This window comes from Pongo pygmaeus, chromosome 5 (assembly GCF_028885625.2).
Source record: "Pongo pygmaeus isolate AG05252 chromosome 5, NHGRI_mPonPyg2-v2.0_pri, whole genome shotgun sequence".
NCBI lineage: Eukaryota > Metazoa > Chordata > Mammalia > Primates > Hominidae > Pongo > Pongo pygmaeus.
The window spans coordinates 107,675,138-107,689,459 of NC_072378.2; the positions used below are offsets into that span (position 1 = coordinate 107,675,138).

Genomic DNA, 14,322 nt, shown 5'->3' on the forward strand with positions numbered 1-14,322 from the left:
GCAAACCTGGGCTTAAGGTGCCATGTAGAGCCAAAAAACCAAAGACAGTGACCTAGCAGTAAAGAACCTATAAGCAAATATATCTAATAAAAGCCAAACAAGTCAGAGAAGACTGAAATAAATATTCCTTCAATGCAAAGACATAGACACATCCACAAGAAACAATGGCCAACAGGAAACCGTGATCTCCCCAAATGGGCAAGGCAAGGGACCAGAAACTGACCCTAATAAGATGGTAACACGTGAGCTCTCTGACCAAGAATTCAAAATAGCAGTTTTAAGGAAACTCACTGATCTCCAAGATAACGCAGAAAAGCAATTCAGAAATATATCAGAGAAATTTAACAAAGAGATTGAAATAATTTAAAAAATCAAACAGAAATCTTCAAACTAAGAAATACATTTGCTGAACTAAAAAATTTATTAGAGACTCTGAATAGTGAAGTAGATCAAGCAAAGGAGATAATTAGTGAGCTCGAAGATAGACTATTTGGAAATATAGTCAAAAGAGAAAAAAGGAAAAAGGATGAGAATTAATGAAGATCACTTACAGGATATAGAAAATTACCTCAAAAGACAAAATCTAAGAATTATTAGTGTTCAAGAGGGAGTCAAGCAAGAACAAGGGGTAGGGAGCTCATTCAAATAAATAATAACAGAAAACTTTCCAAAAGATGAGAAGGATCAAATATGCATGTATAGGAAGGGCAGAGAACACCAAACAGATTTTAACAAACAAAACTACCCCAAGGCATATATTATAATCATCAAACTCTCAAAGGCCAAGGACAAAGAGAGAATCCTAAAAGCAGCAACAAAAAAGAAGCAAATGACATTTGAAGGAACCCCAATTCATCTGGCAACAGACTTCTCAGTGGAGACCATATAGCCAGGAGGGAATGGAACAGCATTTTCAATGTACTGAAAGAAAAAAAAAAACAACTGTTATCCAAGACTATTGTATCAAGCAGTTATCCTTCAAATATGAAGGGTAAATAAACTTTCTCCCAGACAAACAAAAGCAGAGAGAATTCACCACCATCATAGGCATCTTACAAGAAATGCTAAAGGGAGTTTTTCAATGTGAAAGAAAAAAAAACACTGCAGGTACAAAGCCTGTTGGTACCATTACGTACACGGACAAACCCAGAACACTCTAATACTGTAACTGCTGTGTATAATCCACTTATAACACTAGTATGAAGCCCAAAAGACAAAGCTATTAAAAGCAATAATAGCTAGAACAATCTCTTAAGAGATAGGTAATATCAAAATATATAAATAGAGGCAACTAAAAGTCCAAATGTAGGGGGGATGGAGTTAAACTGCAGGATTGTTTTTTCATTTTTTCCTTGTTTCTATTCTTGTCTGTGTGATCTAAAATAAGTTGTAATTTCTTTAAAGTAACTTTTTATATCTGTAGTATTTTTTATAAGCCTCATGGCAACCACATGTAAAAACCTATAATAGATTCACTAAGAATAAAGTTCAATTACCACCCTGACCTGGACATATCAATTATTGACTAGAGAACATTTTGTAACCTGAAAGGAGCGAGAAAAGCCAGTATTTGTCATGAATTTCATCCATAGTCAGGGAAGAACTAGTCCCGCAGGATACACTTAGAGAACAACAGGAGACATGGGTTATGCTGCTTTATGATGATGTTCCATGGGTCATTGTGTGTTCAATGTAACAGTGAGGCAAGCATCTGAGAAGCGAAATCACACGATTCTGCTGTTCTCATTGCAACACTCACTAGAAGATAAATAGTTTAAGAATATGTTTGTGAGTCACCTAGGGTTTACAGGTAAGGCCGGATTCATAGACTGTTGGAACCAGAAGAACGTTCTGTATCAGCAACTCCAACCTGTCATTTACCCATAGGAAACCTAGGCCCAGAGACAGATGAGACTTCTCCAAGCTCACACATGTAGAGACATCAAGAAAAACATAAAAGCAAGTAGCATCTGCTCACACCAACCATATTTAATTAGGTACCTTCCTTTGTAGAGGCCAAATTTCTTCCTGTTTCCCAGGACTCAGAGAGATAAAAGCAAAATTGTAGGAAAGATTTTGATAGTATCCAAGAAAAGCTATGCAGAGAATCTAAATTTATCCTTCCCTGCTGTCCCCTTGAGCTGGAGACACAGCCTCTCTCATGATAAGTATCCTTTTGTTGAATGTGCTAAACCTGTCTGCGAGCACATACCTGCAGATGTATCTGTTTTTTATTATTTGTAGCAGTTACTCTATTTCTCAAAAACTTTCCTAAGCTCATGCATTTGACTTATCCAAGGCAGGGTCTCACACAGTGCTTGGAACAGAAGAAGGTTCACCAAATGTTTGCAGACTAACATAATAACTGGATTCCAGTTGTACTGCCTGTGTGCTTTTCATATACCAACAACCCTATGTTCAGAGAAAGAAAAAAGGCAACATTTTTACCCATCCTTGAGATTCACCTTCACCTCTTTGCAGATCTATAACTCAGGGCTGCTTAGCGGAGAAGGAGCACCTCCTATTGGCATCTAGCCCCTTGGGTAGACAACACTGTGCCATGTATGCCCGTGTGGCCTTGCTACCCTCCCCAAGGGCCACTTTTCCATCTTGAGCTACTCTGTGGCTAATGGTACAAAAAGGTGCTCAACCCCTAGGCCACTTTCCATCTTGTGATGAGAATGAAACACCAACCCTTGCTGGAAGACATATGTAATATATGGCCCAGTCAAATCCCTGCAATAATAGACAGTTTGTTGCACCTTTAATTCACATGGGTAGGCGTCTGAGACTCCCAGGCAGGACCAACATCATCAGTTCTATAGCCCTAGTTTCTTTGGGATGAGTTCCTTAGTTTTGTAGTCCTGCTACTACTCAACAATGACAAATGCCCAGAGTTTCAATTAGAGGAGAGTGAAGAAACTTACTTGTTATATATGATGTGATGTGTTCTCACTGTCTAAATTCTAATAACATAGACCTAAAAGTTATAATGTCAGCTCTTAATAGCTGGAGGGACCACTTCCCTCTGCAGCCTGGGGCGGGGACTGTCCAGGCACCCCTTTGTCCCAGCCAGCTTCAAATACTTCCCAGGCACCCAGACAGGCAGCCCATGGGGCTCCAGTGGCAGAACTCCCAGGAGCTACAATGGCTCCCTCCATAGTGGAAGGGCAGAGACACCTGGGACAGGGAGGTGTCCCTGCAGGTGGGGGAAGCAGGACAAGACCTACCTGATTCCATCCTCCCTTCCTCTTTCTCCTGGACTTTCTCAGAGGCACTGCAGCCCCTGGGGAAGGGCTGGTGGCTGAAGAGGTCGTCGCACAGGAGGCTTCGGCACAGCTTCGCAAGGAAGCGGAGGACATAGCCAACGCTGTTCACCACAGGCAGGCTCCGCAGGTGCTGTTTGCCGTCAAAGGAAGCCGAGACTGGAAAACCAGAGAGACGGCAGCTTAGAGCCGGGCACTGGAGAAAACCGCAAGTCAATCGGCCCTGGTGAGGATTTTTCGTTTGTTCATTTTTGTTTTGTTGCTAAGCAGACTGTATTTGGATTTCACCTGTTTGTTCACAATGTCCTGTTTCTGGTGGGGATCCCGCCCAGGATACCACATTGAATTTAGTTGTCACGTCTCCTTCGTCTCCTTGGTCTGTGACTGTTTCTCAGTCTTGCCTTGTTTTTCATCACTCTAATAGCTTTGAAGAGTACTGCTCAGGGTAAAATGTCCCTCCATTTGGATTTGTCTGTTTTTCTCATGATTACACTAGGGTTATGGGTTCTTTGGGACCACACAGGTGAAGTGCCCTTTCTATCACATCACATCAGGGGATAAAACTGGAGGAGGGCCGTCACCGTGGAAGAAGGGATTTCTCTGACTCTGAAGGATCTTGAATAAAAAGACATGCCCTGAGATGGGGTTGAAGCCATGATGTTTCCCCACTGCCCTGCATGGTGGTAAGTGCTATGAAGAAGGAATGGAGCAGAGTAAGGAAGTACAGAGAGGCTGGGTGCGATGGTTCACGCCTGTAGTCCCAGCATTTGGGAGGCAGGTGGATCGCATGAGCTCAGGAGTTTGAGACCAGCCTGGGTAACATAGTGAGGCCTTCATCTCTACAAAAAATTGTAAAAAATTAGCCAGGCTTGGCGGCATGTTCCTGTAGTCCCAGCCACTTGCGGGGCTGAGGTCGGAAGATCGCTTGAGCCCGGAAGATCGAGGCTGCAGTGAGCCGTGATCATGCCACTGCACTCTAGCCTAGGCGACAGAGTGAAATCCTGTCTCTAAATAAATAAATAAATAAATAAAAGAATGGAGAGTGACAAGGGTGATATATTAGACAAGGGTCAGAAAAGGATTCTTTGATAGAGTGGCATTTGAGTAGAACCTAAAGGACATCCATGAGGTCATCTCTGCTAGAACAGCATGTGGAACAAGAGAGAAGTAACCAAGAGATTAAAGAGGTAGCAAGGGCCAGGTCACACAGGGCCTGTGGGATTTTGTAAGGACTTGGGCTTTTGCTTGGAGTGACATGGGAGACATTGGAGGGTTTAGGGCAGAGGAGGGGCATGATCTGACTTAGATTTTTAAAGAACCAGAGAGGTTGCGGTGGGTGGTGAAAGGTGGTTGGACTCTGGATATATTTTGAAGTGGAGCAAAAGGATTCTGGATATATTTTGAAGTGGAGAAAAAAAAGCAAAAAACAGTGGGTTGGAAGTGGGAAGTGGGAGAAGGAGAAGAGTCAAGATGAGGATCAGAAATCCAGTCTTCTTACCCGGGCATGGAATCATCCTCTCCCTGATCCCTGAGAGAGGCTTTTAGCTCACAGGCTCATAAAGGCCCTAGGAGCCCAGCAGATGAAGGACAGACCCTGGCCACACCTGCTGTCTCCAGGCCTGAGTATGGCTGCTTCCTCTGCAGAGAGACATCCATGGCCTCCTCATGCAACCTGCCCCAGGCCTTACCTGACACCATCTCGCCACCGTAGCCCTGCTTGACCAGGGAGAAGACCAGCTTCTGCTGGTGGGCGCAGTCGATGCAGGCTTGGACGGCCTGCTGCAGCACCGCCGATGGCCGCTCGGGCCCAAAATGCTCCGGGAGCTGCTGCACCTTCTTCCTCTCCAGATAGGGCCCTGCATTGGCCTGCTTGTTGATGTAGAGGCAGACTGCGGAGACAGAGGCCACAAAGCCCTAGGCATCAGGCGAGCATCAGGCCAGCTGGCGGCCTCTGTGTACACGGGGGAATGCCTCAGCCATGCCCCTTTGGCCCTGGCCTTGGGAAAGCTGGCAAGGGCAAAAGTGGGGTGGATTCTTCCCCACTTAAGAAGTAAAAGAGGCAAAAGAGTTAGACACCCCAATTGCCAGGGCCTGACCTCGGGGGCTTTCTTGGTTGGAAACAGTTGGATAGGTGGGTCCAGTCTGATCTACTGAAATCTGAATTAAAGACCATTATGGTGGCCCACATGGACAGTGTGTATAAAGGTCTTTCCATGCTGGGAAAGTGTACATACAAAACCTCCTCTCCCTCCTCCAAAGTAGCTGTGAAGTTATAGACAGTTTTTGCCATTTCTTTGTTAACCATCTATGAACAAAAAAATCAAGATGCCACTATCACTCCAGAGACTATATATTCAACAAAGCTCTACAGACAGTGCTATTTACAATCTCAGAGAAAATAAACATTCAACAACCCATTTAGGTGAACCCAGTCAATGGTCTCCACACTTTTAAGGTAATAGACCCCATTGATTAAAAACTGGGGGGGCACATGTCCCAAACCATGTTTATTTATTTATAGGTTATATACATTCTTAACTGTATTAATGTATTGTGTGAATTTTTTACAGGAAAGTATCTAATTTATATAATATAATAATATATAAATGTTATTTATATAATATTATATATACAAACATAAAAATGTTAGAATGTCTACAAAACTGGTTTTCATATATGATAGATTTCAGTAAATCAAGTGGAATCTTTATGAATTTTGCAATTAAAGAAAAAAAGAAATATAAATCCTTTTTTAGCAGGAAGATTTTGTACAGAGAAGACTGCCCAAAGAGTTAGTTATCATCAGTAAAATTAGCTCAGTCAGTTGGGTGAGGGATTCAGACCTAGTTTATACAAGTTCAACTTCATTCTATTCTATGACAATGAATAAATTCCAACCCCCAACTACCTATGCCACCTGTAATTTGGTAACAGTTGCTGAACTGGTCAGCCTGTCTTCAGACTATTTGCTTTAAGATTTTTCATTGTCTCAGACATCAAGCCAGATTCCCTAATAAATGAAGAGTGCCCTGGCCGACCTCTTGAGAAAAAACTATCCAAAACTTGGAAATAAGACACAAAAGTTATTTCCTTCACTTTCAATGACATGGTACAGCATTGTCTAATAAGCATTGCATACATTGTAAAACAAATCCAAGAAATAGAAATTGTAAAAGGATGAGATAAGATGAATAGGAATAGTAGGTGTTATATTTTCTTCCATACATTAATGACCCCTCTTATGTATCTGCCCTCTCACTCCCCATCATCCTCCCATAAGCATCTTACCTTAGAGGCCACTGGTGCAAAGGAGTGCTGAAGAGGGACTTTAAGAGGAGACCAGTGGCATTTTGTAAAGGCTAAGTAATAACAGCAAAGGGAAGAAATAGGTTGTTTTTGTTTTGAGCACCTACTATAGTCTCAAGACAAGCATGTGGGTTTGGTGGTATTATTACTGATTTACTAATGAAGAAACTGAGGCTTAAAGAAGTTAGTAGACTGCTCAAAAACTGTAGCCAGTGATGCAAAGGAATTTGGATCAAGTCTTTTGGAAGACACTCTGGTACAGTCCAGGTCTCATCCCAGGTGATAAGAAAAATCTAATAAGAGACCTTCATGCAGGCACTATGCTACGCCCTACAAAGAAAGCTTGAACAAAATGAAGCAGTCCCTGCCTTCACAGAGCCTACGTCCTGGTTGGGGAAGTAGAGGCCTATTCAGATCATCCCACAAGCTGATGTGAGACCATGTGAAATTGTGGCTGTGAGAAACACAGGGAGGGGCTAAGAGAGCCCATCTGGGGGACACTGGCAGGAAAGTTCGTGAGGACCTTCTGGGGAGAAGTATGCCTGATCTGAGATATAAGGGAGGAATAGGGTGGCCCGAAGGGATGATCACTCCAGATGGAGGGAGAGAATATGCTAAGACCCCGTGGCCAGTCCTGGGGACTGAGAGAAGAGCAGTGGGGTGAACCACAGGGTGGAGCCTGCAGGGCCTTGTCGGCCAGATTAACAAGTCTGGGCTTCATCTAAAAGCAATGGGAGGGACTGAAGGGATTTAAATGGGATGGGAGAGGGGCTGGAGTTGTGACACAGGGGGATCCTCTGTGTGTGTGTGTGTGCGTGTGTGTGTGTGCATGTGTGTGTGTGAGAGAGAGAGAGAGACACCATCAGACTGTCATTACTATTATGATGAAACTGTCAGTTGGTGGATGCCCCACCAGAGACAGAGATTGGGATACCTGCTACCCTGACTGGGTTGGAGGGTAGTGGGTCAGACTGAGGGTGAATGGGATCCTTAGGAAATCTGGAAGAGCAAACACAGGAACAAGAGCACTGTTTAAGGTGAGCAGGCTTAGATCAGTGCAATGGATCAGCGCACCCCGGCTCCTAAAAGAAACATCTGGCCACTCTGTGTCCCCCTGTCATCCACCTCCCTCCAACCAAAGCAACCACCTAAACCCAAGCTGCACTGAAAACCAAGTTTTAAATAATCCAACCTGTGGGACATGTAAACTGGTGCTCTCAAAGACTCTGGTCATCCTGTCTGCTGCCTAGCTAGCACACTAAATCCCTCATTTGAGCCATCTCAGCAACAACTCTTTAATGCACAAAGTAACAATTAGATGGTGGCTGCCCTGTTATCTACAGACCATCACAGCCTTGGAGTTCATTCTGCTGACCTACCTGTGAGAGCCTGTGGGGCCGCCAAGCTGGGGACCGTGGCTGCATCCTGAGGGATGGAGCTGAGGTCGGGCTCTGGGGTACTCCGCGGAGGTGAGAGGGCTAAGGGAGTCATGAGAACCCGAGACTTGATCTGGAAGAGAGAGCCCATTTGGTCAATGAGAATCTGGCAATGCTCTCTACACCCTTCCAGATTCTGTCCTAGATGGCAGTTAACCATTGCTCTTCCATCATGCTTCCACACCTTTCCATCCTGCAGCTTCGGGGCCTGAGCTGCAGATTCAAGTTCATGCTCAGGATTCATATTTGGGGTCACACTCAGAGATCACCTCTCATCCCGCTCTTTCAGAAGAGCCACCCAGGAAATGACAGTGTCAGGCGGTGAGTGCAGGAGCACACAGAGGTGTGAAGAGTTGGCATCCATGAACCCTTTGAGTGCAGAACGCAGGATAGGAGAGTTTCCAGCCTGCACCCCATGTGTTCCCTAGAATCCTGTGGACAGGGCTTTCCCTGTATCCACCCAACCAGAGACCAACCCTTCACTCTCTCCCAAGCTCTCTGCTCACAAAAATCACTGGTTCCTGCCAGAAAAGAGAGCAGGAGCCATTCCTCCAAGAGGCTGACATACCGCTGTGTTTATTTCCTGCAGCAGATTGACAAAACTAGCCTGGATGTGGACACAAGAGTGAGCAGCGGCCACTTTGATTATTTCACTTGAAACCACAAAGGAGGAGTTAAAATTTGCTCTTATGGAGTAAGGGGAAGATGAACAGTTGATGACTTGTTGATATCCATATTAACAAGTTACTCTTTATATCAAGACTAGTACAGAGACAAGCTTTTAATCTTAGCTCTCTACCCAAAAATAATGAAGAAAGTCAGTCATGTCCCTGTCTTCACCTCTGACCTATATCTAGACCTCACTCCAGACCAATTAAGTCAGTTTCTGGAAGTGAGACTCACACATCTGGACTTTTTAAAGATACTGAGATTCTAATACACAGTTAAGGTTGGGGACCCTTGCCCAACACCAAAGTTTTCAATTTTTGCAATCAACCTTCTAGAGGGTCTTGTTAAAATGCAGATTCTGATTCAGGAGTTCTGGGCTGGGACAGGAGATTCTGCATTTCTATGAGCTCCCAGGTACCACTGATGCTGCTGGCCCATGGACCACACTTCGAGTAGCAAGGTTGTATGTCCTATTGTTAACATGTGTGCAGTCCTCATCTATATCTTCACTTTCTTCCTGGATTTTTAGGATAGAATACTAATAATAGTCATGGAGAAACAGTATTTGAACTGCCAGTTCCCCAGTCATTCTATATTCACTCATTTATTCGTTCAACAAATATATACTGAGAGCCTATTTCATGCCCAACACTCTTCCAGCTGCTACAGAAACAGCAGAAGCAAAGCGCACAAAAATCTTTGGCCTCGTGGAACTGATATTCTGTTGGGGGGAGACAGACAATAAACAGAATAAATGGGTAAATGATATAGTAGATTACGTGTTAATAAAAGCTGATGATGAAAATAAGGAGGGAAGGGGCATGAGAAGTGCAATTGAGTTGTACTTTAGGCTGACATTTTTAAATAAGGAGGTTGAGGCATTTCTTGGGTGAAATTGCACCTAAGATTTGAAGGAGGTGAGGGAGCTAGTCATACAGTGTGTAGGGAAAGAATATTCCAGGCAATGTCAATATCAAGCCCCAAGGTTCTGAGGCAGGAGTATGCCTGGAGGGTTTGTGCAACTGTAGGGAGGCCAGAGTGAGACTGGAGAGGTAATAAAGCCAGGTTGGGCAGGGCTTTGCAGGACACCGTCAGGCTTTTAGCTATTACTCTTGAACTCTTTTGAGCAGGGAAACAATAGGATCTAAACTAACATTTTAACAATCTTTCTTTCTTTTTTTTTTTTGAAATGGAGTTTCGCTCTTGTTGCCCAGGCTGGAGTGCAATGGCGCCGTCTCAGCTCACCGCAACCTCCGCCTCCCAGATTCAAATGATTCCCCTGCCTCAGCCTCCCGAGTAGCTGGGATTACAGGTGCCCGCCACCACCCCTAGCTAATTTTTGTATTTTTAGTAGAGACAGGCTTTCAGCATGTTGGCCAGGCTGATCTCGAACTCCTGACCTTATGATCTGCCCGCCTTGGCCTCCCAAAGTGCTGGGATTACAGGCGTGAGCCACTGCGCCCGGCCAACAGTCTTTCTGACTATGGTCTTGAGAAAAAACTGAAAGAAGCAAAAGTGGGAGGACCACTAACCTACAGTAGCTGAGAGATGACAGTAGGGTGGATCGTGGTGATAGCAGTGGCGGTGATGAGAAGTAGACAGATCCTGGACATGTTTTGAAGGTGGAACCAACAAAATTTACCAACACATGAATGTGGTATATGAGAGAAAGAAGGAAGTCAAAGATGACTTCAAGCATTGACACCAGGAGGGCTCTAGGTGGAGTAGTTTTTTTGTTGTTGTTGTTTCTTTTGAAGGGAAGGAGGATAGAGAGGAGGGGGTTAGAGAAGATCAGGGGTGAGTTTTAGACATGTCGAGTTTAAGATACTTGCTAGACGTCCAAGTGGAGATATTACTAGGCAGTTGCATGTAGTAGAGTATATGGTTCTGGGGGAGAGCCTATATGAAGATGTACGTTTGGGAATCAAGAATATAGAGTTGGTATGTCAGACCATAATAATGGAAGATATCATCAGAGAAGTGAATGTAGATGGAGAAGAGAAGGATCCAAACACTGAGCCCTGCAAGATTCCAACACAAAGAGCCTGGAGAAATGAGAAAGGAACAAGCAAAAGAAATCAGGTAAAAGCACCCAATGGGATAGAAAGAAAACTGGGAGAGGGTGGGAGTGTGGGAGTGAATGGAGAGGTTCTTTCAAGGAGGAGATAGTGGTTAACCATGCTAAGTGCTCTGATTAGACAAGTAAGACTAGGAGTGGCCATTAGATTTAGCAATTTATCAACAAGAAAGGTGGGGGCACAGTGTGTTGAATTGGAATAAGAATAAATCTTTGCCCTCGTGGAACTGACATTCTAATGGCCAGCGGGGGTGGGGAGACAATAAAAGAATAAATAAGTATATGATATAGTATGTTAGAAGGTGATAAGAGCCAATGGTGAAAATAAAGAAGCAAAGGGCATGGGAAGTGCAATTGAGGAATTATACTTTGAGGTGAGATTTTAAAATAGGGTAGCTCCTGAATGGAAAAATGGAAAGAGAGGCATTAGGGTCAGTAAGTAAAGTCAACTCTTTCAAGGAGTTTTGTCAAAAAAGGGAGCAGAGAACTAGCCACAGCAAAGGAACAAAGTGGGATTAAAATTTTTTTTTGCCCCACAATGAGATACCACCTTGCTGATAGCTGTTAAGATAGCTACTATCAAAAAAAAAAAAAATACAAAACAAAAAATAACAGAATGAAAACCCCCCAGAAAATAGTAAATGTTGGCAAGGATGTGGAGAAACTGGAACCCTTGTGCACTATTGGTGGAAATGTAAAATAGTGCTGCCACTATGGAAAAGAGTATGGCAGTTTTTCAAAAAATTAGAAATAAAATTACCATATGACCCAGCAATTCCATTTCTGAGTATATAGACCCCAAAATTGAAAATAGAGTCTCCAAGAGATATTTCACATCCATGTTCATGGCAACGCTATTTACAATAGCCAAAAGTCAAATGCATAGAGACAGAAAGTAGAATGGTAGTTGCCAGGAACTGGGGGAAGGTGGGAATGGGGAGTTATTGCTTAGTGGGTAGAGAGTTTTAATTTTGCAAGATGAAAATGTTCTGGAGATTGGTTGCACAACAATGTGAGTATACTTAACACTATTGAGTTTTACGGCAAACTCAATAATGGTAAATTTTAGAAATAATGGTAAATTTTATGTGTTTTTTAGCAAAATTTAAAAAATTAATTTTAAGGATTCTTTGTTTTTTGTTTTTGAGATGGGAGAAAAAAGTGTTTTAATGCTGATTAAAATAATCCAGTAGAGAGAGAAAAGTTGATTGTACAGAAGAGTGTGTGGAGAACTGCTCACATGAAAGGGCTTTGAGTAGGTGAGAGGGTAGGAGATTTAGTGCATGAGGGAGGCCGTGGCCTAAGAGGACGCACATACTTTCCCATCTATTGCAACAAGAAGGAAGACAGAATATAAAGGTTTGAATGCTGGGGTGGGTGGATGTGGAGGTGGGAGCTTGCAGAAGGTCTCTTCCCATGGCTTCCAATTTCCCCGGGATATGGAAGCTGAGTGGGAGGGCAGAGGAGGTGGGTGTGGTCATGAACTGGGAGAGTAGGAGGCCTGGGGAATGGAGTATGGCTGCTGAGCAGCACTGAGGGGGCACTGGAATGTGCAGAAATGAATGTGAAATGAGATCAGTCAACAGCAAGCACATTGGCTGCACCGTGCTAAATGGGTGCTGAATTTGAGGCTCTCAAGGGAACCTCTATATTAATCAGAAACTATAATTAACAATAGAGATTTCATCTTACTCTGAGTGTCACATTTCAAAATTAAAGGACATATCCTGTAGGAATACACTACTAAATATTATAAACATAATTTAAAAGAAACCTCAGTCATAGGAATGGGAGATCATAAACCTGCTTTGACTCAGTGACTCTGAGTTTGGTGTGACTTCCTCATCTGCCAAGTGTCATGAGGGTGGCGGCCGCCATGCCTATTTATGGAGGCCATGCACCAAGGGTCCCCTGACTGCCTTTCTAGGAATGATATCCCGCTTTCCATGTCTTGTGATGGAGAGGCTGGTGGTGACAGAGTCCCTGAGGACTTCAGGCAGTGACTTCTGGGATAACCCTGGCTAAATCCTCCTTCACAAGCTTAAAGCCCTTAACTGCCAACACAGAGATAATAATGCTCACTGGGGAAAAACGGAATTGGCAAATTATTTTTTCCTCTATGGTCTTTAAGCAAATCACACAAAGATACTTGTGATTCTTCCCTAGAAAAATGACAATGATGATGATGACTAAAAAGTAAATATCCAGACACTGTTTACTGTTCATATAAACCTCCTAATGACTTTAACATCTAATGTTTTCTCACCATTTTAATATGTATTAGAGGCCAGGCGTATTGGCTCACACCTATAATCCCAGCACTTTGGAAGGCCAAGACGGCAGGATTGCTTGAGCTCTGGAGACCAGGCTGGGCAACATAGTGATACCTCTTTTATACTAAAAATTTAAAAAATTAGCCAGGCGTGGTGGCATGTGCCTGTTGTTCCAGCTACTCAAGAGGCTGAGGCAGGAGGATTGCTTGAACCCAGGAGATCGAGGCTGCAGTGACCTATGATCACACCACTACACTCCAGCCTGGGCAACAGAGACAAACCCTGTCTCAAAAAAAAAAAAAAAATTACTAGAGAGGAATCTGTTCATTGAACCCACCTCAAATGAAGTAATGGAATTATAATTGGCTGTTACTTCTGTCCATTTCTGCCCAACTGAAATTACAGGGATTAGATTAAATCGCCTGATTGCAAGGAAACCTTCTGTATTCATCCAGTCTCTAAAACAGCTGCTAGAACTTTTGAATGAAAGAAAAAGTCACGAGCAACTATGGGTAGTATATGGCTTTTTAAAAATATCCTTCGCTAGATAATAAATCACGAGTAGAAATACCCTTTTGAATCAGCATTCAGAAATTTCAATCTCATTGCTTAATATAAAGAATAAAAAGTAGCCTAGTGTAGAAAAGTGAGTCACCCATGATTTTAGAAAAGTCCTAAAAAAGAAGAGCACGGATATGAGCCCACTGGCTAGAAGCTTTGCTCTAGTGTGATGCGGGGCCCAGTCCATCAGCACAAACCTCTCCCCAGTGGAATGGGGGGGTTCTCTGTCTGTTGCAACCTATCCAAGCTGTTCTCTGGCAGGGCATTTGTCTTTGTTGTTGCCTTAGGTTTCTAAAAAAAAAAAAAAAAAAAAGCTGTCTATTTTGTTTTTTAAATGGACAAAATAAAACAGAGTTCTGATATAGTGGTTTCTAACACCATTCTTCAATATAAGGAACAAAAACTCCTTGCAGACATGGCTGATTTTAGGACTAGGGTAGGGAATACACAAGGGGAGCCTAGAGCATCTTGTAATGCCAGAAAGTAAGACAATACTAAGGAAACAAAACACACACAATGGTGGGGACTGGTTACAGGGACACAGGTGCCAACTGAAAGAGCTCCCAGTGGCCAAATTCAGACCAAGAGGAACAACAAATAAATAATGTAGTAATGGATTATAACTCAAAGTATGAAATAAATATTCATGAATCCACACTGACATAAATAAGTGGTTGACTCAGTAAATAAAAAGGAAAGAACAAACAACTCTCTCCCATACATAAAAATTTCAA

The 14,322-nt window shown here is 43.1% G+C and overlaps 1 protein-coding gene across 10 annotated transcripts in view; it reads right to left on the minus strand.

Annotated features, from left to right (window-relative positions):
• Positions 1–14,322, minus strand: part of SCML4 (Scm polycomb group protein like 4) — a 148,492-nt gene that overhangs the window by 38,979 nt on the left and 95,191 nt on the right. For 9 of the 10 annotated variants that reach the window (XM_054489983.2, XM_054489981.2, XM_054489980.2 and 6 more), the window contains 3 exons: positions 7,952–8,081; positions 4,955–5,155; positions 3,231–3,425 (listed from right to left, as the gene is read on the minus strand). In XM_054489983.2, the coding sequence (XP_054345958.1) occupies positions 3,231–3,425; positions 4,955–5,155; positions 7,952–8,081 (526 nt within the window). The remainder of the gene's footprint in view (positions 1–3,230; positions 3,426–4,954; positions 5,156–7,951; positions 8,082–14,322) is intronic. The other variant, XM_054489986.2, reaches the window with a different exon arrangement.